The following is a 26,679-nucleotide window of genomic DNA, read 5'->3' as shown; positions in this document are numbered from 1 at the left end:
CGCGCTGGCCGGCTGCCTTGCCGGTTGTAGAACTCGAGCAGGAAGGGTAGCAAAGGTCCACTTGGTTAAAGGCAGGGGAAAAAAAAAAAATCATTTATTGATCAGAATATACTGAGTCACAAGCCTCACTGAGGTATTTTGCTTGAGTCATAAGCTTCCAAAAAACATTTCTTACATTGATAAACTAATGAAGTGACAGCTCATTTCACAGCTTTGATACATAAAATGATTTAAGAAATAAGAGTATTGCATTCTGGACAATTTTCAAAGACTGCCCAACTACTTCAGACAATGAGTCTGACTCAAGTGTAGGCCCTAGGGCCCCTAGCATGATAAAACTGCTAATGATCACTCCCCCCCCCCCAACATACTTAAGCAGAAGCATCATCACTTTCCACAAAGTTTGAGCTGCAAGGACTGAGTAAGAGAGTGTAGACTGATTTGGGAAAAGTAGCAGTACAGTAATTCAAACAAAATACCCATGTGAATGTGCTAGATGTGTGTTCCATGATAGTCTAAGTAGAGGGTCTTAGAACTAAAGTTTTCCAGTAGTTTATGCAAATAATTAACCTCTTGAAAAGAAATTTAGAAAAAGATGCTTCATAAGTTTTTAAAAGTAGATACAAAGAAAATCCAAACAGGCTGTACAACCTAAAAAGTGCAGAATTCAGTCCAGTCTTCGCAGTATCTTAGAACATAAATACTCAAAATACCAGGGATAACTTGGTTTTATGGCTCAATCAGTAGGGGAAAAAAAGGAAAAAGGCAAGAGGATGGAAAATAGTGTTTTACAGCATTCACTTACTACTGAATATACAGCTGACTTGCATGAAACACTATGAAACCCATGAATGCATCTACTAGTTTACCAGACATGCAGAGTTGCTAGTATGAGACAAAACAGTCTACAAAGCAGTACTGACTTAAAACTGGAATTACAGCATTTGAGAACTTTGAGTATCTTCAGAAATAAAACAGAATAAAAATCCACACCACCAGTGATGCACAAGATATAGATAGGTAAGCACCAACTTTTTAAGTTAACTTGATAGTCTCATAGAAACAGATCTGAAGGAATTAGCAAGTTAGAAAGACGGTGACAAAATTAGGATGAAGACATTTATGACCTAGTATGGGAGCAGAACAGACTTACATGTATCAATTTATATAGCTTTTCAAATGTAGGAAGATGTACACAGTACTGATACCAATAGCCTGACAAGCCTGAACCTCTATGCTGGAAGAAAGATTGTGATCACATTTAGTACCATGTTGACTGTCTAGAATCATTTACAGTATTATATGCTTATAAACCAGAGATTAATAACCATATGCAACTTCAAAAGACTTCTATAAAATAACTTTAATGACTTTGTTCATATCATTTTAAAAACAGTCATTTTCAAGAAGAAAATCAATACATTTGTTGTATTGACTTTGCCTTCCCAAACCTATCCCCCATCTTTGCTAATGGTTTGGCATCCACAGTATGTACAGTCTAGTTGCCTGGGAAGATACAGTGAAAATGAATCCCAAATTTCAAACTCGCTAATATAGTGCACAATTATTGTGGACCTCCTCCACCACCACCACCCATGTCAACATAATCAAAAATGAAAGTTTGGCTCTGTGACAGCTTAGGAGTCTTTTGGGAAAAGCTCCCCAAATTGACAAAAAAGTCATTAGCAAAGTTTTTTGCTAATTTATTTTTATATATATAAATATATATATATATATATATATATATATGCCTGTCTGACTTCAAAATTGATATGTAGTCATGCAAGTGATGGAAGAAAGTCACTGAAATAGGGCAGCTATTATAGGAAAGGGGCTGTATAATCTATCCCCCCTTCTCAATGGGAATCTTAATCCATTATACTGCTCTCCTTGGTCTTTCCTGAGCAAAATCTTCATTGCATTCTAGTAAGATTTTTACAGGTATGTGTAAATGAGAAATGTTTCTTCATATTTCTCATGACTCGGGCTGTATTTACTCACCTTTATTAAGGGAAGAATCTTTGTAATTGAGCTCTGGAAAGTATCATTCAGCCAGAAATCTTCATCAAATGCTTTGAATTCTTCTAAATAATTGGATTGGATCTACTTTTGACAAGGCCACACAGTCTTTCCAAGGGAAGATGTCACATGTTCTCAGCTAGGCAAGTGGATTCTCAAAACACATCCCCATCTCTTAAAACAGACAGTAAGATGGGCATGACAAAAATCCATGTTATACAATATGCTGTATATACAAATTCAAAGACTGCATCTCAATTTTTCCTATTAATCAGTTTAACAAGATTCAATAAAACATGGAAGCAAAGCACCATGGTTATCTTTCCCCAAGTCCTTGAAGAATGCCTCAATATCTCTTACAGGTCTTCAGGTCTCTAAGGTTTCTTCATTTGCACCACAAGTGTCAACAACACAGATTAAACAACTTGTTACTGGGAAAGCACGAACTTTGGAGTTGGCTATCCACTTGTCTGTTTCAGTATTATATTCGAGAATGTGCCCTAATCGACCAACGCCCTGAAAACCAGCCAGGACATAGACTATAGATCCCACAGCAGCACACTTCACTGTTACACCCTTCCATGGCATTGGAGATACCATCTTCCATTCATTCATCTTGATATCATAATATTCTACATTATCAAGGCCACCTACAAAGCAATGAAATAGATAACTGCTTAATACATTATACACTCTAGGCTGAACTTGAGCATACAAATGCTTCATAAAACTTGGTTATGATTTTAAAAGTTTAGATTAAAAACAAACAACAATAAAAGCAAGCTAAAATATTTCCTTGGTGTGGAAGTATGTGTGTGTGTGTGTGGGGGGGGGGATTGGGGAAGGAAGCGCAACAGGTTTTTAAAGTAGCTTCTTAACTTTTCTTAAATACAGAAACACAGCAGAGAAAAAGGAGATTGGAAGTAAGATGTAGTTATAAATTTCATATAATACAATCTTTGATCTAACATTGTTTCACGAAGGAACTAATAATTTCTAAGGGGCGTTATATGCTGAGGAAATTTTATTCTAGACATGTCACCAGCACTTTTAACTAAATAGGTTATTTACTAATAGAGGATGTTTCTCTTCATTAAACTTCAAGGAATTTAGCATCACAGAGGCCTAAGTCTTTGCCAGAAACTGGCCAATAGACTCAGGAATTATTAGGGAGAAGTAGTTACTGGGACTGTGCAAGATTTCCTTCTTCAGAAAATAGGTTAACAACTACACTTTACAATGCCTGCAGTATCCAATTATTCCTATTTACCAGCAGTGACTGAGACACAGAAGAATTTTTACTTCCATTCCTGAATTATTAGGCCTCAAAGATCAAGAAATCTGATTTAGACATATAAATATTTTATCCAAAACATAATTTTTCCCCATTATACTACACTAAGAACAATCAGTCAATCAAGCTACAGAATAGGAAAAAAATAGCAAAATAGTATTTTAACTTATTGGATCAATAACACAACACTTCTAAAATAAGCATTCAGTCAATACACTAAAATTTTGCAAAAAGGCAGTTCTGACTAGCTGATAAACTGTTTGCACAATAGTTGCTTCTATAGATATTTTTGTACTGGGAATCAATCATGTTGGAATAGTTCTAGTAGCTAATTAAATTGCAAGCTACAACTAGAATATCTGATTTTAGATTAATGCCATCATAAATAGTATTAATAAAGCTGAGGGTTTTTTTTTTTCATTTGCAAAAGCACTTCAGAAATCCTATGTAATTAAATTTCAAATTCAACTCTCCTAGGAAATAAACTATTATTATTCTAAGCTAACAGACAAGTAGACAGGCAGATTATGGGCACAGAGCAAGTCACATTTCATATCTAGAGCAGTCAGGAAAGTTCACTGTTTCACCATTTAAAAATAGCTATAGCCTATCAGATACAAGTCTTCAGACTGAATTTCTCAAAATAGTGATTACACCTTTATCTGTCTCCAAGGAACAGCGTCTCAATGTGTATAATGAAGGACTAACAAAGTTAGCTTTTTTTCAGATGACTGGTTTTCCTATGTTAAACTACTGCAGAACTGGGTTACGGACACATTTCTGCATTTGACAGGACTATCAGTAATAAAAGAGCTTGGAAAATAATCACGATAGAGTGAAGCAGGAAGGTGAAAGAAGGTAGGCAACAATACAGGGACAACAGTAGAATTACGGTACTGCTCAGAATATATCAGCTCAATAGATTAGAATGAATTTTTAGCAAAAGCACCCCTCAAGAAACTTTGGGAGACTAGCTACAAAACTAATAGAATTAGGAGTACCTAAGCCATTTTGTCCACCCACAGCAAATATTTTGTCTTTTACAAACACTAGTCCATGATTCTTCCTGGCTTCAATCATTGGACAGAGCTCAGTCCACCTAGGAGACAAAAAAAAACAAAACAAAACAAAACAAAACAAAAAAACACAACACACAAAATGCCACAGGAAAACCCACAATTTAGTTGTTAGAATATAAACAATTAAGTTCACCCTAGAATAGAGAAAGTGAAATATGGAAGAAAGCTGCTTAAGAAAAGCAGCCTTTTAAGTAAAACTGCAAATACTTTATTTGGTACTGCTTAACACAGAAAAATTCCTTATTGTACAGATGAATGGGGAAGACTGTATACTTCAAGGTATTTAAAGAGTGAGCAAAACCAGTGACAAGTATTGGAATTGATACTTACGTTTCTGTGGCTGGATCATAAACTTCACAGGAATTTAGGACTCTTCCAGAAACATTGTTTCCCAAGCTTCCTCCACATACGTAGATGAGGCCATTTGCCTCTACCATTCCATGACTGCACCGTTGAGTCAGCATGCTGGGTTTTGTGTGCCAGCTTTCTGTTCTTGTATCATAGCATTCAAACAAATACAATGCAGAATTTCCTTAAAAAATAAGAAACCCACCAAAGTGGCATTAGTTTTTTGCAACTGGCTTAACAAGGAAAAGTCTAACAGAAATATCAAATTGATGCTCTACATGCTAGTTGAAAATGGAAAGCTGCTTTCCAACCTCTATGAGCAGAGCTAATCAACTCAAAACTTGGGACTACTGTGGAAGCATATACTTATAATTCTTTTCTTGACTCTTGTTCTCTTCCAAAATAGCAGTTTTATAAATTTACTTGCATATCAGGGTACCTAAACAAGTGATTCAGATATTCTTTTCGGGGGAAGGAAAAAAACTGAACAAGGATACATTTAAGTTGCTGACAAAATTTTCATCTCATGCCACCCCTCAGTACTTGAAGTGTATTCAGTTTAGATGTGAAGATGAAACCAGAGTATTGTAAGTTTAGTACAGATTCCCATAAATTTCTGCTATAAACAATGTGACCTAATTCCCAGAACAGTTGTTGCACTTTAGAATCAAATGGCTAGATTATATTACAACATACTTCCAAATTATTAGCAACCACAAAATAGCTACCCTTTACCTTTTTACTTTCTTCCTGGGGACTAGCAAATTATTATTTTCTGGGAATGCAAGGTCTGTTCCCTCTTCCCCCAGGGTTCAAAAAAGTTATTACTGAAGTCAAAAGCAATCTTTCCACAGAAGATGGATGGAAGCTTAAAGACTTATTCACAAAAGAGAATCAGGATCCTTCTCCCCTTGTTTCAATAGACACATTCATCTAGAACAGTTAAAGGTGCCTTCACCTGACCCTCTTCATTCTCAGCTTTCTACTTTTAAAACTATGTTATAGAAGCAGCCCTCATTGTCCTCACTACCAGCTGGAGACCTGAACCCTCAAAGCCTATGGCACTGCATTTCCAGGCCCAAAATACAGGAGTAGGTTTCTATAAACCACATTTACTTTCTTTCTACCATGCAATTCTTATGATGAACAGCACAGTGGGCCATATTCTTTCCTTGATGGCAAATACACATCCTTATTGCTTCGAAATTGTATCTCTCCTTGACAGTAATTTCTACAGCAGAACTGTCTTACCAAAAAAAGGGCTGGGCATGGGGTGGGGACAGAGCTTCCATTTTCAATATGCAGTCATGTTGTCAGTGTAATAGTAAAATTTGCCCTAAACCTAAACATGGTAAAAGAATTTAGTGGGTTTAGCTTTCAAACTCTGCCAGATGTTCCAAACAAGAGTACTCCCACCAGTGTAGGAAGGGGTGGGGAGGAAGGGAAGACAGCCCTATTTTCCACAGTGGAGTGATACTGATTTGTTTTCCAAACTAGTAAATCAATGCAAAAAACATGCAACTTTTTACATTTCTCTACAGCTAAACACTCAGCAGCATTTTCTTTAATTAAACAGTCTCACATAATTGCCTCCCTCAAGTGCTCGAATTGGGATAAACTTTTCCCAATAAATGATCAATGTTCACTGGATTCCAAAAATGCACTGGAAAAAATGCAATAAAAAAACTCAGTTATTGATTTCAGTTTTTACTATTCTGTCTTGAACAATATTTATGGAAAGAAAAGGGAGTATGTGCAAATGAGGAAAAGTTTAAGAGAACTCTCCAACTACTGATTAATTACAGTATATTAGACACAAAAAGGCAAAAAAAAAGTCAATACAATCAAAGTCTTCATCATACTTCCTCATCAACTGGCATGTGGGAAACTGGAATGATTTAATAAGTTTTCTAATATTTCAAGTTTCTTAATACAGCCTTGGTTAAACCTCAGGTTCAAGTAATGGGAAGTGTTATTTTGCTTTCACCACACTAGGTGGCAGTTATGAACTGTGTCTATCTGCTGTTTCCTCAGAGCTGCCCAACTGTTTTCAAAGTCAGACAGGAAGTTTTGACATTTAGATAACCTTATTAAGTAACTGTTACCAATGTTAATCACTGATTATGACCACTGTTTATTTTCTGCTAACTTTCCTCTGCAGTAAGGCAAAACTCAGGAGGATCTACTAAAAACTGTACTCACATGGCTCTAGTTGTTTTGGCAGAAGAACTTTTTAAGTTTTTCCACAGCAGCAATTTTTATGGATATGGCATACACATATTCCTACTTTTAGTTTGCTGAAGATACCACATTAGATTAATTTAGGCAGAAATAAACTCAAAAACGTTGCCACAACATTTTAGTATGAGCGAGTCAGATCAGAGTCAAGCTACTAGGGTTGGGGCAGGGGGGCAAAACACCCTCTCAATGGGTGTTTATGGTCTCTCGCAATGGTCCTAATTTTTAACTATATGATGAGTAATAATATCTAAAGAAAGCAGTATGCCTCCATAGAGACAAACCAATAGAATAGCAAACTAATAGAGGATAACTTGTGTCACTTGACAAAGATCTGAGAAAAATTCCTTTAAGGGACCAGGTATGATTTCACCATGGATAGCAGCAGAATCAAAAGCTTTTTCTCTTTTTACTCATTAGGCCCAACACAAACAATGCAAGCTGTTCTGGCCCTACATCGCAGCCACACTTCAACAGTGCTGTGGATTTCTGGAGGTAAACCAAGAGCAGAGCGGGAACCCCCCCAAAAATATATTTGCTTGTCCCCAGTTTACTCTTATAAGTCAGTGTATTTTATGCTCTAGTTAATAATCTAAAGATTATATTTAAGCTGCTTAAAAAACCAAAACCACACACAACAAAAATAGATTATTGGATTGCAGAGAGGAGAAAAATCCAACATACAGGAAAGTTCATTAGGCTAACATTATAGCAGTGTGCAGTTTCTTGTCAACAAAGAGTCATGCAAAACCAGAAAGCTTTCCAGGTATCTTTGTTTGTGCTTTGTTTGTTTTAAAGATTTTTAGTGTCTTACCCACTTCTGAACCACCAGATGTATAAATTTTGCCCTCAGCAGCACAGGCTGCAAGGCTATCTCGAGGTGTTGGAGGTCCTAGCTTGGAATACCAGCTATCCTTCACCACATTGTAGCAGTCCATTCGCTTTATAGGGAAGAGCTGGGAACCACCCAAAATATAAACTACGTTGTCCCAGAAGACACAAGCTGCATCCCTGCGCTTTTCAAAGGGACATCGGATGTCTGTCCAGCTGTAATCCTGCATTACAAAGAACAGGTAATGTCTAATAGATTATATAACTTACCTGCACAGTGAGTGTTTTCAAACAGAGCTTTTCATAGAGATTTAGATATGGTCAGTTTTACATTTCCTTTTCAAAACAAACATGAATACTGTTTATTGAAGAACATTCCTCAGGTGTACTCTTGAAAAATTCTTAGACACAGACATAGTTAGCTGAAACGAACCATGACATTATCAATTTCTATTTCCTCATTCCCTGTATGCACACAGTGCAGTTTTCCTGAAAAACAGATTTTCCCCCCAACAAAATTGACTTCCTGCTGCTGTTACGTCAAAAAAAATGCATGTCAAAGTACAATAGCATTTTCTTTTATAGGAATGTAAAAAGGCATCTGACACATAACAGATTCTTTCTTTCTAATTAAAAAACAGGAAATAAAAGCAATCAAAGGCGATGGATAAAGGAGAAACAGGTAATATCTGAATTGACAAGCAACTCAATTAAAAAGCTCAGTAATACATATTTTATTACCATGACAACTAGAAGCTTATTTACAGAATTTAACAAAACACAAATGATCTATAGCTATCCACAGTTGATAGCATGAGAAACAGCGCGATGCTTCATCACAAATACTGGCAGTCACGTTGCCTAAAAACTGATTTTGCATGGTCTGGCAAAATCAGTAAGTAGCAAATACGGGCAGTAATGCTAACTAAAGCCTTAAGAACATACTCAGCAGTTGATGATAGACCACGATAGCATACAACACAAGTAACATTTCTTGAATAATTGTATCTCACATGTTTCATGCCATCATTAGGATGGCTTATTTCCTATACGGAACAGAAAAGTATAGGACCTTAAACGTGTCACCTTAGGATGGTCTAGCTAAAGCTGCTGAATGACCTTCATTGAATGGTTCATACAACACGTTACATCATTACATTTTCTTAGCAAGGACATACTCCACACACTTTGGTCAAGGAGGAAAAACAGCGACTCCTGCGTGGGGGTTCAAAGAAAAGAGAGAGACAGCGCATGTTATAGTCCAAAGCATCTTACAATCTTTTCTTGTAGCATCCCCCATATCAAGAAGAGCTGGCAGGTGCATGTGGCCTTTTATGGTGAGAAACAGGTCCTGGGGCATCCTAGAAAGGAAAGCCATACTACAGCATGGCAAAATAACTAGCTGCATAAACCTTAAGAAAATGTCTTACTGCTTTGTGTAAGATTGTGTTTTCTGCTCAAGTTCTGGCAGTTTTATGAAAAATCCTGTTGTTTCCCCTTACTATTGTAAGGGCTGTGATCTGACCCACTCTTGCAGTTCCAATTCATACCTCTAACATATGAAAAGCCACAGGCTCTCCCATAACCTGAGCATACTCAGCAGAAGCCTCCTCTTCCAGCAGGAGGCAATTTAGGTCATTTTCTTGTAATACTCTTCACTGTTAGTCTGCATCATGCAGAATTGATTCAATACTTTTACACATTTAAGAACAACAGTTGCTCTAAGCCAGAGTCAAAATCCACAGAGCCCTAGAGTGGCAAGTCTCATTTTTGGGGAGCTGAGGGAGGAAAGAAAGAACAAAGTAGGTATGCAGTGACACTTTCCCTACTGAGCTCAGTTTCCAACAATTTGTTATGTAGGAGACCAGAGCCAGAAACCATATCTTTGCAATTAGGAGCTCCTGAAAGTGTTCTTTTTTTCTTTTTCTTTCTTTCTTTCTTTCATAAGTTTATTTAATCACTTATTTACTTATTTAAACTATCTGCACTTCTGAGAGCCACAACACTCTGCGGCAAGAATTCCATGTGTATCATGAACCATGTTAAAAAAAAAAAAAAAAAAAAGTACCTTTTGTTTAAAGCTTTCTTAATTTCATTTGTTGCTCCCTTTCCAAGTTTGTCAAGGAAAACAGCAGACATGCTTAACAAATTTGCCACCAATAGCTTACTGAATACAGCTCCTTATCTCCTCAAAAATGCATGCTAGTTCAAGTAAAAGCAATGCTGGTCATTAAGTCTTACTTGTTATTATTGGATTTTTGTGCTGTTTAAAAAGTTAAAACTTCTAGCTATTTCTTGTCACTAGAGACAGCACAAGAATCTCAGAAGTTCACAGATTGCTGCCTCAAAATCCCATAATCATACATAAACTGTTACGAAGAATAAGGGAGAGAGAAAAGAGTTCCTTTCTGCATTCTGCAGAAGGAAAAAACAAACAAAAAACCACAAGATACTCTTCCTGCCACCACAAATAGGACTTTCTAACGTGATTCTGAAGACAAACATTTCTATTCAAAGTGGTGCCAGTGGGCTGCACAGGAGTTATATGCCCCAGTCTGCATCTATCCTGCTGCATCATTTTGCTCTTTTACTGAAGTAAAGGCAACAATAGAAGTGTCAGTTACAATGCAACAAGAACAAATACAGACTTAATGTTAACAGTCTCAACAAATAACTGAGCCTATCCAATCCATTTTTATTTGAATTTTTTTTAAACAAATGAGGAAATGAAGATCAGCATTACACTAGAAACCGATTTTGTGTGCAAAGCAACCATAGAGAGAACTAGAAAAAAATTGAAGTAGTTTTACTGTGTGAGATCCCTGAGACTGTCACTTACAACATTGAGAAAATATATTTTTAGAAGAAATACAACCCATGTTTTGAGCTGTTTAACTGATACATAATTGAATTAAATTTAATAATTTAAACAAAATTAGAAATGAAGGACTCGGCTGCTAATCAGACAATTCAGCAGATAACAAAACAAAACTTTCATTCTTTCTCAAGGTCCAAATCCTGCAAAAGTATATGCAAAAGTTCTATTTTATGCAATATGACAGTCCAATTATCTTTTAAGGAGACAAATTCAAGCCAGCTAAACATGTTACATAATCTCTGCAGAACTGGAGCCTTAAATCCCAACACTTCCTATTTTACATGCATAAGATGCTAACCAGGGGCTTTTATTTGTAGTATTTAGAAGCTACTGCTACAATTTATAATAAAGATCAAACTCAGATACTCCAGCAAAACATCCTGAAAAGGAGGTTTTAAATAACTTAGAGCCAGAGATAAAAGGAAGCTATTCAACATATGACATACTAGCTAGAAATGCGAAGGAAGTATATAAGCATATAATATTTTGAACTAGCAAAATATCCAAGAAAGGCATGATATTAGGATTTAGATCTCCAATTACTCACTTTTTCCTTCTCCCTGCCACCCACATCCCCCATTATTTCACATGCAAGGCCAGAAAGCTTGATCAAGAGTGAATTCTGCAAAACTCCTTCTGAACTCAACTCTTTTTTGGTGTTATGCCAGAGCAAAAGGTGCAAGAAAAGATATAATTTTATCCCATAAGGCTTTATGTGGGCATATGCAGACATGTCTTTTCAGCCAAAAAGCAGATTCCATTGCAGTAGTATAGCTTAGATCTGACTGAAGGCCACCTAACTGCATACATAATTTTCATTTGAGCTGTAAGTCTTTGCCTGTTGTTCCCCACTCTATGTTCATTCAAATTATTATTTTTTCAAACAAGACTAAGTCTTCAGAAAGATATATGGTGATAACTGAGGGATTTTATACCAGTTCATAATGAATGATGGAATAAATCCCCCATCCCTTGAGTTCCAACTACTATTGACATGACGCACTGCCACAGAACCTAATCTTTTGTCAGTTAGATTAGCAAAGAGACTGCACGGCCTCTATGTAATACCATACCATTGCCAATTAATGGCTGGGGCAATAATTCTCAAAGCTAGTTTCCATTCTATCTTAGAATAGCTTTGTTCTAACATGCCTAACTGGAGATTAGGAGAAAAGAACACTTTGATTTAATTTCAGTCTAATAAAAGAAAGGTCAGAGCATATTGGGTGAATTACAACTTGCTTAAGTGTCAGAAACAAATGACCGTTTGAAGAGGATGAATGCCCTTCCAACTCAGAGCTTACCTTTCAAAAAAAAAAAAAGAAAAAAGGACTTATTGTTCCACTTCAGAGGGGGAAAAAAAAGTCATCTGGTTTGTTCCCCACGACCACCACCACTACTCAGAGCAGTAATTTAATGTCTTTCTTGAGTATGTGTATGAATGTACAGGTCTTTTTTTTTTTTTTTTTTTTTTTTTTTTTTTTTTTTTTTTTTAGGAATCTGTAATTCCTATTGCAAATACAAGTTAAGAGTGTCTCAAACTAAGACAGCAAAGCTGGTTATGTTTTTCAGACTTAAATGGTGCTCAAAGACAAACAGTCCCTTATTCAAAACAAAATTGAAGCTGAATTCATACCAGATGGGTTCAAAACATATCCTAAGGGCTCTTTAATTCTGAACTGAATTTTATGGCTTCACATTGATTGCACAGCTCACACAGATAACACAGAAAACTGTTTGAAATTGTAACAAGCATTTAATATGCTGAGTTAAAACAATCAATTTCTGCAACAAAGTATTACAGGTAAGTAATTCCATACTTTCAGAGCCCCCTAATATTTAGGTAGCAATTTACTTCTGTATTCTTGCGTGTGCTTATCTTGTAAAACAGAGTATGGATAGTCCTTCTAAAAGAAACTGAGGTTTCCAGACAATCTAGTCTGCACAGCCCAAATATACCCCTTTCCTGTATACTTCAGCTTAATTTTATTCAGGAAAAATGGAAATAAATTTCAACCTAAGCTTGCTTGCTCTAAATTGCCCCTCTAACGTTTTCATTGCAGAAACCCACTTTTCCACTTCTCGAATATCTTGTTCCCAATTCCTCTCTTTATATAGCGTTAAAAACGAAGAAAACATGAACCATTCAGATTTAGAAGCAACTAGGTATTTGTACTAAATGCACCAAAACAAACAAAATCTAAGATATTTGTATTCTAAAATGGGACCTACACTATCATACAAGTCAATATTTCAACTTAGGTCAAAAAAAGCTGCCTTGTGTTATTCTCCAAACACATACGTGCATGCACATGTATACAGACTTTCAGATAGCCCTAACTGATGCTTATGTGACTTTTTATTCATCTGCTTCCAGCTGTGGTATGCACATACCAATCAATTACTGACCCATACGGATTCATCATAACTTTGTATCTCATCCTGCCAATAAACACATACGTGATCATTCTAATCAAAAGGAGGTATTACATCTAGGTACATAGATTTGGAAGCATCTAATTAACTACACCCTCCTAACCGTATACTCGAGAGGCATGAAACATCCTTCCCTGTACCACTCTGTAGATCTTTAGGTTTTAGTTAATAGCAATCAGCAAATAAAACACATGCAGATTACAAACAGTGAATCTTAAAGCATTCTGAGGTAACGATTACCTTTGGATTAAAATATCTGCAGGACTGGGGCTGTGAGCCTCCAAACAAAGCAATGCGATAATCGTGTTTTTTTCTTCTTGGCCGTGTACCTTCCACTAGCTCTTCTCTGTCTTCTGGGGAAAGTAGATGGTATCGCATCCCACCTAGCAGGAAAACAACCATTCTAGATCCAGTGTAGCTCATACATACAAAGGGAGGGATGTTTCAGAGGGAAGGATGGGGAAAGGGGAATGAAGCTTCTACTTCACATCTACCCAGCTTACAAACATTTTTTTTAAATGCACGCAAGGATGGGCACATACATCAAGATTTATACTCCATTTCAAAATTCCTAGTCTATGTGGAAATAGGACGTGGACATGTAACACTTAAGTGTTACATACTAATTTATCGCCACGCAGTTAAAATTAACAGGTTGAAACTAGCAGAAGAAAGTACACCCAAAGAAAAAATGGGAGAACTGGGAAACCTAAAGAGGAAAATATAAATTTTAAAGGAACTTCAATCCAATGAAGAGTCACCATTTCTTTTTGCAGTTTCTGGAAGTCATCTTTAGCACGTGGCATCTCATTGAAGCCCTTCACTTTTGCTCTTACCTTCACAATGCAAAATACTACAGTTACAGTTACTGTAAGAACGAAAACTTAATCTTTTCCTAAGAAACCTGCCAAAGCATGCAAAAATACTAGTGACATTACAAGTCACCTAAAAAAACCACAAACAAAACACAAACACACACAAAATACATTTATTTCTTAAATTTCTGGCATGACACAGAACTAGGTGCAGGGTATGATTTATATGGGGAAGTTTAGTAGATACTTACCAACATATAAATAAATTTGAATCTTACTCATTGACTGAAAAAAAACAGTTGCATGCACTTTTTAGAACTACCCTAAAACAAAGCTGACTTGTCAACCACTACTAGGCTTTTTTTTTTTTTTTTTTTCCAGAATATCTATCAGTATCTGGGCATTTTCTCTGTATACAGTAAAATTTCAGGAATGGTCAAAAAGGGAGGGAAGCTTGTTCCCTTTTGTCATTTAAGGAAGTGTGTCTCATCCAAGAGACTTTTAGCACTTTCAGAATGCAGCTGTCTAGCCTCAACCGACAGTATACATTAGAGATGAAAACAGCACAGCTTATGCTAAACTAAGTGTTAAGCAGTTATATAGGGGAGCTTTATAATATCAAAATTTTGAGAAAGGACTTATTAATTCATATCTGAACAATATTAAAGTTACTATCCTATCCCAAACAGGCACTAACTCTTCCAATTATCCTAACAATTCATGACAAAAACTCCATTCCATTAGTTATCATGAAGTTGAAGTCACTCACTACTGACTTTTTCTTTCATCCTTATCACTATTAAATAAGAACGGCTGCCTTTTACATGACAAGTTGCTAATTTGCATCCAATTAAAAGCAACATCCCAGAGGGAATAGAGTTGTAGATAAATATTTAATTTAAAAATCTTATCATGGCATATTAGTTTAAAATAAGTAAATTTCAAAAACTGAAGTCCCACAGTATTGTAAAATTACATAAAATATCAAAAATTTCTTCTAGAGGTCAACTTACTGATCACCATTTTAAGGCATTCTGGGTTATCCTGAATAAGTGGTTCAGCCTGAACTGTTTTACTTAAGAAGTTCTTTGATATGAGAGGAAATCGGACTTTAGCAAGAATGTCAACCATGTATGGCTGGCGATTTGGTTCATCATACTTCAGCCATCTGACTGCTGCGTCGTAAACCTTAAGCAAAAGAGAAGGAAAAGGTAAGACACATCACCACACACTAAGACAGATAAACCTTGATGTTCCAAAATTATTCTTCTGTCCACTGGAAAATAACCTATATTAATATCAGTATGCTGGGATTTCACCAAAAGTGTCAACACAACCATCTTCCAAAAAAATAAGATAACACTCAGACATTAAGTAAAACAAATATACAACCACTGAGTAAAAACCCATCTACAAACTTTTCATTAAAATTTCTACTGCTATTTTATCTCTTTTCAGATAGGAAGTCTGACCCAGCAATTCATATTTATGTGGGTAACTCCTGCACCATGGTACGTCTAACATGCTTTGGGTTTGGTGTCAAAAAAACACCCTTTTGTTTTTTGGGTTTTTTTTGTGTGTGTTATATAGACTGATGACCTCTGAGCTGATGACCTGCTTCTCTTATCAGGTCACACGATGTAGTTCCAAATGTATTGCTACTGTTGCACTTAAAATCTTTAGGAGCAGATTATTATGAGTCTATTCATACTGATTGAGTCTCCATCTCCTATTTAATGGAAAGAATGTGGGTTTTACTTGGGGTTAGATGACAAGACAGGAAAGTAATGAAGAAACCTCTTCTGTTGATGTTCCTCTGGGTCAAAAGAAAATGAATGAGAAAGTCCAGTATTACATATCTATTAAGATACCTCAGTGCTGCATTCAGACATAGAAAGCTTATCTAATATACCACCATTTCAAAGACAGCACTATTTTCCTTACAAGTAATCACACAATCAATACCTATTCTTTATTGCTGAAATTCATCATAGTGATCAGTTGTGAGTAATTGAATTTACTGCTGCCATAAAGTGCTTTTCCACATTACAAGTTATTGAGAAGGACTGCTAAACCACCTCAGCTTTAATCCTGCAAAATTGCCACAAAGTAAGAGTAAGGGGGGAAAAAAGGCTAAATTCTATCAGCTAAGGAAATTGAGCAGATTAGTGATTGGGACAGAAAAAACTGTATCCATTTATCAATAGGAACATTATTAGCATAGAAGAAAATAAGATAGCTATTTAACACACCTTTTTTAAAAAAACCTAAAGTTTCAATATACTCTAAGCCAATACAAAAATTACAGAGTATATGCCAACTTTCTACCAGTATTGCTTAGAAATAAGGTTTCTTTGGTATCACTATCTTCTGCAATTTCAAATTCTAGAATCCCACTTTCTTACAGAATTTTTAATCATGCTGTTCTACCTACACAAATTTTTCAAACCACTACTGCTACATTGAAGCATGTCTTTCACCTTATCAAGGCAGCTTAAATTACTGTAGTTTTGGCTGCACGCTAACAAAGCATGAAAATTTTCTAGTTTTGAGAATGCTACTCTGTGGTCTGAACTTTTCCCAGTATGTGGCAAGAATTTTGAACTATGACTTATTCATTTAACAGTCACAACTATCATTCTTGTCACCTGAGATTATCTCCCTCCCCCAATAATATTATTTTCACAGAAGGTTTTTACTGCAACAGACGCATCAAAGAAAATGCATTAATTCTGGAGCCTATGCATCTGGCTAAGCTTCAGTTGGCCATCTGCTTCAAAGCACACACATACCATCTTGACAGGAACTTGGTTACAAGATCCCTCTGTTGCACTTCAAAGGCATGAGTCAACTCATGCTGATATACCTAAGCAAAAGTAAATTCAAGCACAAGAACAGCACAGCTAGAAAGACAAGACTCCAGTACGGTTTCAACACATTTGACTGAAAGCCTTCAGGAAGCATCCAGCAACAAGCCCCATCTTACAATCACCTCTTTGGACTGCAGTGCCGACCGCCTGTTCTTCCTGTTTTCATGTGGCAGGAAGAACAAGCTGGCAAGCAAGCATTCAGGTATGTGGCATGCTGAATTCAGCTTTCCAATGGGACAGCTGGTAATGTAACTTCTACCAGAAGTTATAACTCTTAAATGAAAGAAGCTTCAGGCTCTTTTCAGCCATCTAAACCCTTCTGTATCCACTCCCTAAATAAGGGCTTAAATCAATCCATTGCTGTCAACACACCTGACTTTTATCCACCTTGTTGCTCAGTCCCACAGCTCCCCACACTTGCTCTGAAATGGGCTAAGACCATACTCAGGAAAAGGCATACAGCTGTTAAGGTGCAGTTTGCTTACCACTTTGAAGTGGTTCACTTCCACAGATGCACAAACCCCAGTCTGGGAGCTGCTATACATGAAGCTTATTCAAGTTCATGCACTACAGAATCAGCAGCCATATTACCTGAACAAGAAAACTGTTTTGCTTATTCCTTTTACGACTTCTTCCTGGTTTGCTGAAACTACCTATAATACCCACGCCCCAAATGCAGGTATTCATTAATATAGGGTTCTAACCAAGCAAGGGCGCACCCCTTATTCTACAGTTTAGCATATATTATGTGCATTGCATGCACTGCACAAACAGGCATGACATACTTTGAACCAACTTTGGATTAAAAAATGGGGAAGGTGAAATTCAACGTACTTAACTGACAGAAAAGATCTCTTACTATGAAATTGGGGTCTCACCTGGTCTTCTGCCCTCACAGTCAATGTATCTTGGTTCAGAAGATGTGTCACCCGCTTAACATCAAGCTGAAGAAACTCATCTGTCTTGTAAACTTCAGTAAAATGCTGATGGATAAAGTCATCTGCAGTGGCTTTCAGTTCTGGACAGTCTAGGCATTCTGCTAACACACTTATACCTAATGAAGGAAAGAGACATTAAGAAAAAAAATCCAAAATGCTTTCCAAAGCTTGAACTGCAATTAATTTTAATATATTCAAATAGAATAAAAATATCATATCATAGATGCTTATAATCCCAATTAAATATTTCTAACCTTTTTTTTTTGCATGTTTATTATGACATGCTGTTACAACTCATCTGCAAGTCAAGACAAATTAAGACAAATACAAACTCCGATCTTAGCCTTACAGGCTTAACTCTATAGTTTGTAGCACTTCCTATATTAACTGTTTGTCCAGTACTACCTCCTCATTATTTCTTTCCTCATTACAAAGCAGGCAACAACAGTACATTAACAAGGTCTGAGCCACACTACAACACAGTAACCACAGCAGCTTGAGAGACTGGATCCAAGTATTATTGGCCTCCTCTAAACTGCTTATGCAGCAGCAGTCACCAGCCAAACTCAGTTCCTGCAAAAGTCATAGTGAACAAGGATTTTGCATAGACAGCAAAATCTGCTGCAGAGCAACACACAAAAAAAGTCAAGATAATGCTGCTGCAAGTTGGTATAGGATATAAAAGTTCTCACTACTGAGAATTATTGTTTCTGAATTTTTCCATTATTAATCAGGCATGAGCAAGAGAAAGTCAGCATGAAGCTAGTCAGAGGTTGTTGCTCAGCTCACTACAGTCCTCCTTCTAGGGAGGAGATAGCAGGTGGGATAAAAGCAAACCGCTAGCTAAACATAGCCCACGGGTCTCCAACTAGATCAAACTGCCCTATGTAGTAAAACACAAACTACAATGATAAAAATGTGAGTGTATGACTTGCTTTCCAGAAGAAAAACAGAGAAGCTTGACAAAATTCCAGGAGGTTCAAAATAAGCTATGACTTATTTTCCAATACATACATACATATATATATAAATATATATATATATATATATTAATAAACTGTAGGCTTGCCTGAGTCTATAGCCAGAACAGTTTTCAACTTGTAAATAATGTCTTGAGGAAAACTTCATTTAACCTCAATCTCCCTTTTAGGCATAAATCAGCTACAAAGTATGCAAATTTAGTGTAATTAATTTTCTATTTAACAAGAGGTTTCAATATGCCTCAAAGCAAGCCTAAGTGACACTTTCCTTAGGAGGTAGTGTCTTCCAGCCATCAGTGTCTCAGGGCCACACCTGCACTGCACTGAAGTGTCAGTTGAATCATTTTTGCAGAATATCTGAATTATTCCTACTGATATTATAAACATCTATAACATATCTGATTGAGATGTCACTAGAAGAATTACATTGTAAATGTCAACAAAAACCCCTTTACATAGATTTATTTGAATCAGGTTAAAGACAGGTGTTCCAAATCTTGAACAGCATCAATAAGCACTGATGTCTACTTATTGTTTTGTAACATGCAGGTCACATTAAAACTACAGAGTATAATAAATATCAGACACCTGATTAGATGACATGGGTAAACTTTTAGTATTTCAGTCAAAAGGAGGTGCAACTGAAAACAAAAGTAAACCGAACTTATCCTGTTCATGCTTTTAGAAGACATGCTAGTTTTGGAGACCTTACAACTGTGTCAAATTCCATCTCCAAGCGCAATAGCAACTGAAAGCTCCACCTTACTAAACAACTAAGAACCTAAAACTACAAGAATCTCCAAGAGAGGATGGGATGAGCCTTAATTAGTGAACCCCAAAACTGGCAAAGGTAAATGCCAGAATGTTTTGCTTATAACAACTGTTCGTATTCATGGTATAATAATTTTGGTATGTCTGAGTTTATCAAAATTTTACTGTATTTTAAAAAAAGACCATTTTTCAAGAATGATCATGTTTAAGAAAAGATTTTTATAAGTCTGCCTTCCTCTTACCAAGACAATTTGAAGCATCAACTTGTTCTTTCAAAAAATCCACGCACATTTTTTTCACAGGTTCAATTTGATATTGGTTTGCTGCATCTAGTAAAGACTGTACATTATTGCTGTTAACAGAAATCCTGAAAAACAGAAGGTGCAAAATTAGCATCACTAAAACTTCCTATTTTGTTGTAGTCAAAACACTCAAACCAATTTACATAAATGGCAAAATTAGTTGCTTGTTATTTCTTCAAGCATTCTTCTCTCCACGTAAGCTTAAGATGCAGTCTTCCTTCACACTCTTTCCAAGTTGCTTTAATTTACAAATTGCTTTAATTTTAGATATTTTATGGAGGGTGGGGCAGGGACTCAACAGTTCTAGATTCTAAAGACTAAGCCTTAAGCACAGGCCATTTATAGAGAGCTCAAGTATAGTGCTGTTGCTTGACTTATACGATTAACTATTTTCATAAAAGAATGAATCTTTTCTGACAGTCTCCTGTTCCCAAACTAGCCTCAGCAAGATCCATCTAAGCTTGTTGTCAAGACAGCTCTGGCTGATTTGCCTGGAGCACACAAGCAGAAAAGCCAGTTTGGCAGCCTTCAGCAGAAGGTCCAGAGCCCATAGACGAGGACCTGGGCTCCAACAGAGGCAAGAATGCGGCCAGGGTACTGACAGGAATTCTCTCTCACTGCAGGGGGAGCATACAGCAAGATTCTTCCCAAAGGAAGGAGAAAGCCTTCCTAAGGAGAGTTAATCCTATCAGCACAAAGATGAAGGGCCTGACATCCATCAGGCATGAGAGCTTGTTGCAAAGGCCTGTCCACAACCCTAGTCATCTGAACAAGCTCTGTATAAATACTGTTTTTAAACAGCGCTGCAGGTAACTAAAACAAACTGCAGGCAATCTCAGATAGACTGGAAATACACTTTCATCTCTAGACAGGCTAGGACTGTTCTGTCAAGTGTAACTCCTGGAAATGTTTCTCTGTGCTAGCTATTACAGCCATAAAGAAAAACCCCTGCTGATATCAACAAGGGCCTCAATTACAGAGCAATGGGAAATAGCATTCGACTCCAACCCTGAAGTTAGAAGCTTAAATTGCTTTGAGTTGCTTTCTCAAGGCAACTACCACTCACTTTAGCCAACAGGAAGCCCTACTAACTAAATTAAGCAGTAAGTAGCCCTTCTCAAATAAAAGGGAAAAAGAGGAGGACAACAGAGAAGGTCTAGTCGCATCAGATTTTAAAGAAACTGAAGTATTATAGTAATGAACTACAAAAACATTATTTTAAGATTGTCATTTACACATGGCAGAACTCCTAGCAAAAATGTCAAGCAATTTTAAATAACAAACTACCTTGCAGTATAAGCAAACTCCACAAGCTGTTCAATAATGTCAGGTTCTGCATCTTTTAGTTCCACTTCAAAGGACTTTGATTCGAGCATGTTTGCTGCAAATAGAGTAAGAGACAAACTACATCAGTAAGTCATTCCAGTCATTGTAGATTTTGCAAGCAGCACAAAATAAAGTGATCAAACCTGCTAAAAACTGCACGTAGCCAATTTCTGTTTTCCCAGAATTAGTAACAGCAGTCAGGGAGGGCAGGAAGTAGTGGGACAACCAGGATAACTAGCAGGGGGAAGGGTTGTAATATGAAAAGTATGATACAAAAATGTATTTAAAAGGTCAGAGATGCTACTGGCTATAGTGAAGAAACTGTCAAGTTAGCATCAGTAAAGGAAGCTCACACTGCTCTGCCAAAAACTATTTCCGTATTCAAGTTGATAATACATAGCCAGATCAGGCCTCTCTACATCCAGTCACACCACTGTTAAACCACCCACAGATAACTGGCCAACACAAAACACGGTTATTTTACTCTAGCATAATTTTAATTTCCTATGCCTTACCCATAATCTGGGTAAACACAGACCCTACACACCTGAACTTATAAAGACAGTACAAATCCAAGAACATTTACATTCTAGAAAGCCTGCTTTGTATATGAAAGTGCCTAATGGTAGGAAGTGATAGGGAGGCGTAAGTTATGTCATGAGAACAAAGACTCACAAACAGCAGGTTAGAAAAGGGAGATTAATACAGTATATGGGCCCCAAACAAGAAAAGGATTTGCATATGTAGTAACCACACTGATTTAATCATAAGATAAAAAGAAAATGAAAGGAAGAGTGAACGTAGGTGAATGGAAGAAAAATACAAACTGAGGAAATCTTCGCTTATATTCATCCCTCTAATTATTTTTATAGAACAAACAGCTAGTCAGCTGCAAGTCTAAGAGGATATGGATATAAAAACCTATAAAAGTTAATCAATTTTGAAAAGACTTACTAGTAAACATCAAGTTAAAGAAGTGGCTGGCTGAAGCAAGCACAACGCGGTGAGCTGGGATCTTTCTTTCCTGAACCATAAGAATGACATCACAGAGAGTTTTCTATATGAAGGGGGAAAAAAAACACAATCAGCATTTTTAGGAAAACAATCTTGAAAGCATTTCTAAACAGGTTGTAGAAATCTATTATTTTCTTACTCCATATTAACTCATAAGAGTTTCTCACGTAATAAAGAGATCAGAAAATAAAAAAGCAAGCTCAGTAACTGGAGGTTGGTCACTAATAAGATTATGAGCTCTGACTGAAGCTTTTCTTGGGGCATTTTTATCAACCTCCTCCTGCAGCCTACACTCTGCAGCATCTAACAGAGGCTGCGTTTGCATTAGGAGCTATCATCACTACTCAGTTGTTGTTGATTTTCCTAAGATGCACAGGAACTGCGTATCTCACGAGTACAATCGCATTACCTGAGTGACATCTCCAACCACAGTGAAAATGATGAACAGATTCAAAGCCGTGAACAGATTCAAAGCAGTGGAACATTTTAAAGAGAAAGATAACCTAAAAATATCACTTTTAGATAGAAGTGCTTGACTGTCGCATCTGATTAGCAACTAGTTAGCTTTCAGACAAAACCATATTTATTCTTCACTTGTTCACTATTTATATTTAATCAGTTTCTCACTTGAACAGTCATGCAGTAAGAGGAAGTAAAATGCCAGAGCCTACAAGTTGGGAGACATTAGGCAAAAGTAATGGATTGGATTAAAAACATACTGTTTGAATAGATTTTAAAAGTTTAAAATGGTCCCTTTAAGAACATACTGACTGAGCTGAACACACCATATTGGAGTCACTTACAAAATCCTCTTATCAGGAAAGAGGAAGTGAGCCGCACTGCCTCCTAAAAACAGGACTCCATTTTCTACTATCACCTTAAGTTTATGGAAATATTTTGGAAACATCTGCCAAAACCAATCCTAAAACTAACCACAGAACAAGAGCATTTCTATTGCAGGAAGGAAAAACACTTGAATAAAGTGTTATAACTTTTTTTACACATGTAGATAACATTATTCAAGCACAATACACAAGGTAGATAGTCCAGACAGATAGCCAATAGCCAACAGTCCTTTAAATAAACTAAAGAAAAGCTTTCACTCAGTAATTTTTAGGGCCTTAAAGGAAAGAACACTCATTAGAAGCACATGCTGGACAAAATACACAACTGCAACATTTTTTAAAAAATTGTTTGAATTACAGGTATACATTGCAGGGAGCAGCAGGAAAACAACCTTCTTTATATATTCATGGCTTTTAACCATTTAAGACTGAATTAACATTAAAAAAAAACAAAACAAAGACCTTATGAGAATAGCTAAAGGGATTTTTTTTTTTTTTGAAGCTGAAATTCCTAGCACATTTTGTTCAAAATGAGTGTTGAAAACTAGCAGTACAAGCTACTGCAAAACTATGTGGGCGAACACCACTAAGACTTGCAACTGATGCTGTATTCCATGCTGTGTTTCTAAAATGTGTTTAGTGCCTTTTGAAGTCACACCTCTCAGTATTTGAAGTATCTAGGACAATCTAAGATCTCTATGGATGTGGAAAAAACTTGTCAACCAAAACAGACTTTATCCTCATCTTTTTCATATTATCCCCTGTGATGTCTTTGGACATAACTGCTCTATTTCAACTACTGTTCTTCCTGAGAATCGTAGTACTACTTTCTTGGAGTAGCCATTTGTTTCAGGCAGTAGCTTCAGTGAGCCAGTAAGTGACCTGTGTTGCATCAACCAAAGGACACACCCCAGTGCAAGTCTGCATTAGGGCGCTTCACCTCCTGAAGAGCAGGTCCAGTGACACCTTGCAACTCATGCATTTTTATCCTTCATTACTTTACTCCTGGCTGGTCTCCACCCATCTACAAGGTCACAAAAAGTATTTATGCATTTACGCGCATGCTGTCAAATAGCTCAGCAAAATCCACACAGATACGTACCATTTTATTACAGAGTTTAGCAAGACGCTCTCTATGCAGTGAGCATGCTTGCCTGCAATATTTCACCTGTCTCATCAGTGCATGTACACCCACAGTTTACTTTAAAATCTCCTGTGTAGGGAGGCTGCCTCTAGATCAGTTTACACAGCCTCTTTAAAGTTAGCTATACTTTCCAACCCGATTTCCTGTACTTTCAGCCCACCTTCCTACAGCATTAAATAAAGGCAGATAAAACAATGTGCATGTGTAGCATTATGTATTTCCACCAAATGAAAAGTTTTAACTCATAGCACACTTGGGTTTTATAACCACAGCACAGTCCCTGACTTACCAACATACAAGAAGAGAGTTGTCTATAAATCCTCTTAGATTTCAGCACAGCTAGTCTGCTGAACTAGTACATTTTCCTCTGGCTCCAGCTGACTTCCTATTTTTATCCTGTATCTTCTCCCTCTCTCCCTCCCACTAATAGCCAACCCTCTCTTATGAACAACTCCTGAAAGGAGCATGGGTGTCAGGAACTATGTGAGAATTTCTGGAATTGTGAGCACTGTCTGGGTCTGATCAGAAGTTTCTTAGAAACTCAAGTAGCAGGCAAAGTTTGAAGCAGCAGGTGCTGCCCTGGTGTACCAGCTTTCAAGACAACCAAAAGCACACACAAATTTCACAGCAGTTGAGTTTGAGCCTCTTTCTCTGTTTAGAGTCACATGTAACTAGTTCAGAACTGGCACTCTGCTACACTGAATGACCAGGTCAGAACAACAACATGTTGCCATGTTTTTGGAGCAGAGACATAGTCAAGAACTGGAATTTCCTCGTGCTAGTGGCTGTAGATGCATCTGAAAGAGGGCTGTATTTCCTCTATCTGCTCGAAGTATAACAGGAATTAGCACCCCCTGTCAGCAATGACAGGCATGTGAGCTAAATTATGAACAGCTGAGTTACAAACTCAGCTATACCTTGGAGTATGTTTACCCCAATAAACAGAAACAAAGCCCACATACAGCAAGTGGCTGCCATCATAGGCTTATGTCCATTACTCCATTACCAGAAATCATCACAAACATTTCATTTAAACCAATTTGGTTTTCCACATGTAGGAGCTTAGTTAGATGGCATGTTTTGTATGCACAAACCAATGGCACATTAGTGAGGGGAAAACAGGGACAGTGTGATCCACAAAAGCAGAATCACTACCCTGATACCACCTACTAGGCCAGGACCCATACTGCTAGCATACACACTAAAAAAATGGGATGAGTCCTTGGCAAGCCTAACAGTGGGAGACAAGTAGATATGCTGTAGAAGACTTAACATGCAACAGTGTTATGTAGGGAGTCCCCACTCCGTTCTAGAACATTTGGTTCCAGAGTCAGCTTTGATTCTGGCTCCACCTCACACAAGCTCCTCTGAAAAGGAGAAACATTTCTTTACACCCAGGGAGTTACAAAGACTATTATTCTGCTCTTGTATCATATATTTCAGTCTGAGCTTTTTAAGAGAAAAAAAACCCACCTTGCAGTACTTCTTCCCATTCAGGCAGCTCAACAGAAAACTACTTGCATTAATTATGACTTTGGTTACCACTGCTGCTCTACTGGTGAGCAGAAGAGCCATCTTTGATAATCACTGGATTGTTGATCTAGGAGGCTGATCAACCCAAAAGGTCAAAATTTCTAAAAATTAGGCTGCTCCACCTACCCTCCTACACAACTACTGGCTTCTTAGTGAGAGAGTCCGATATACTCAGTATGAAGTGCAAGAAACAAAATTACTTTTTTCTCGTTTTTTCTTGGAAAACGCCTATGCAAATACGATTCCTAACGCGATGAACTCAGAAAAAAAATTGCCGCTTGGCTTGTGCCCTAACAGAGGCAGGATGCCAGATAAGGAAGCAGGTCCACAGCGTCCCTCTGCCTCCGGCATCCGCAGCGAGGCCCAGCAAGTGCGATCTAAACTCAGACCCTCCGCGCTGGTCCTGGGGGCCGCTGCTCGCCCCCGCGCTCGGCTCCGGCGGGCCGCCTGCCCCCGCAAGCCCCGGGCCCGAGGGCCGTACCTGCTTCCGCATGGTGTTCATGACGCCCATGAAGCTCGCCAGCAGCTTCGCCTCCTCCCGCGCTGCGAGCTTCTTCTCCGTTTTCTTCTTGCTGCTCTTCTCCGCCCCCGAGGCTGCCATGCTCCCGCCGCCGAGACCGCGGCCGCGCCACCCCCGCCGCGGGGGGTGCACCGGGCCCGCGCCGGCCGGCTACCGCGCTCCCGCCACGCCCGGGAGCCGCGCGCGCGCCCCCACACGCCGAGCCGCCGCCGCCGCCGCCCTCTGCGCCCGCCGGTGCCCGCGGCGGAAGCGGCGGTGCCGCGAGGGGCGGGGCGCGGCGCGGCGCGCTGACGCCATCAACCGGCGCGCGAGCGCGGCCCCAGCGCGAGAGAAACAAAGAGCGGAGGGGCTTCGGCGCGTCACGTGGCAGGGCCTGTCCGCTGCGGGCGGGGGGGGGGGAGGGGGGGAAGGCTGCGCGTGCGCAGTGGGGCGGTGGCGCGGTGCCACGCGGGGAGGGAGGGGGGGAGAGGCCGCGCCGCGGTGGGGGTGCGCGGAGGG

General features: G+C 38.1%; 1 protein-coding gene across 1 annotated transcript; it reads right to left on the bottom strand.

Annotated features, from left to right (window-relative positions):
• Nucleotides 1-65: 65 nt before the first annotated feature.
• Nucleotides 66-26,337, bottom strand: KLHL7 (kelch like family member 7). Its single transcript, XM_062569221.1, has 11 exons — nt 26,143-26,337; nt 22,080-22,182; nt 21,087-21,180; nt 19,740-19,864; nt 17,687-17,862; nt 14,952-15,126; nt 13,364-13,506; nt 7,793-8,033; nt 4,723-4,924; nt 4,315-4,412; nt 66-2,669 (listed from the first exon to the last, which is right to left on the bottom strand). Exons 1-11 carry the CDS (start codon nt 26,260-26,262, stop codon nt 2,386-2,388), a joined length of 1,761 nt encoding a protein of 586 aa, XP_062425205.1. The 5' UTR covers nt 26,263-26,337; the 3' UTR covers nt 66-2,385.
• Nucleotides 26,338-26,679: the final 342 nt, after the last annotated feature.

Source organism: Rhea pennata, chromosome 2, assembly GCF_028389875.1.
Source record: "Rhea pennata isolate bPtePen1 chromosome 2, bPtePen1.pri, whole genome shotgun sequence".
In the NCBI taxonomy this organism is placed as follows: domain Eukaryota; kingdom Metazoa; phylum Chordata; class Aves; order Rheiformes; family Rheidae; genus Rhea; species Rhea pennata.
This window is presented reverse-complemented; position numbering and strand designations above follow the sequence as displayed.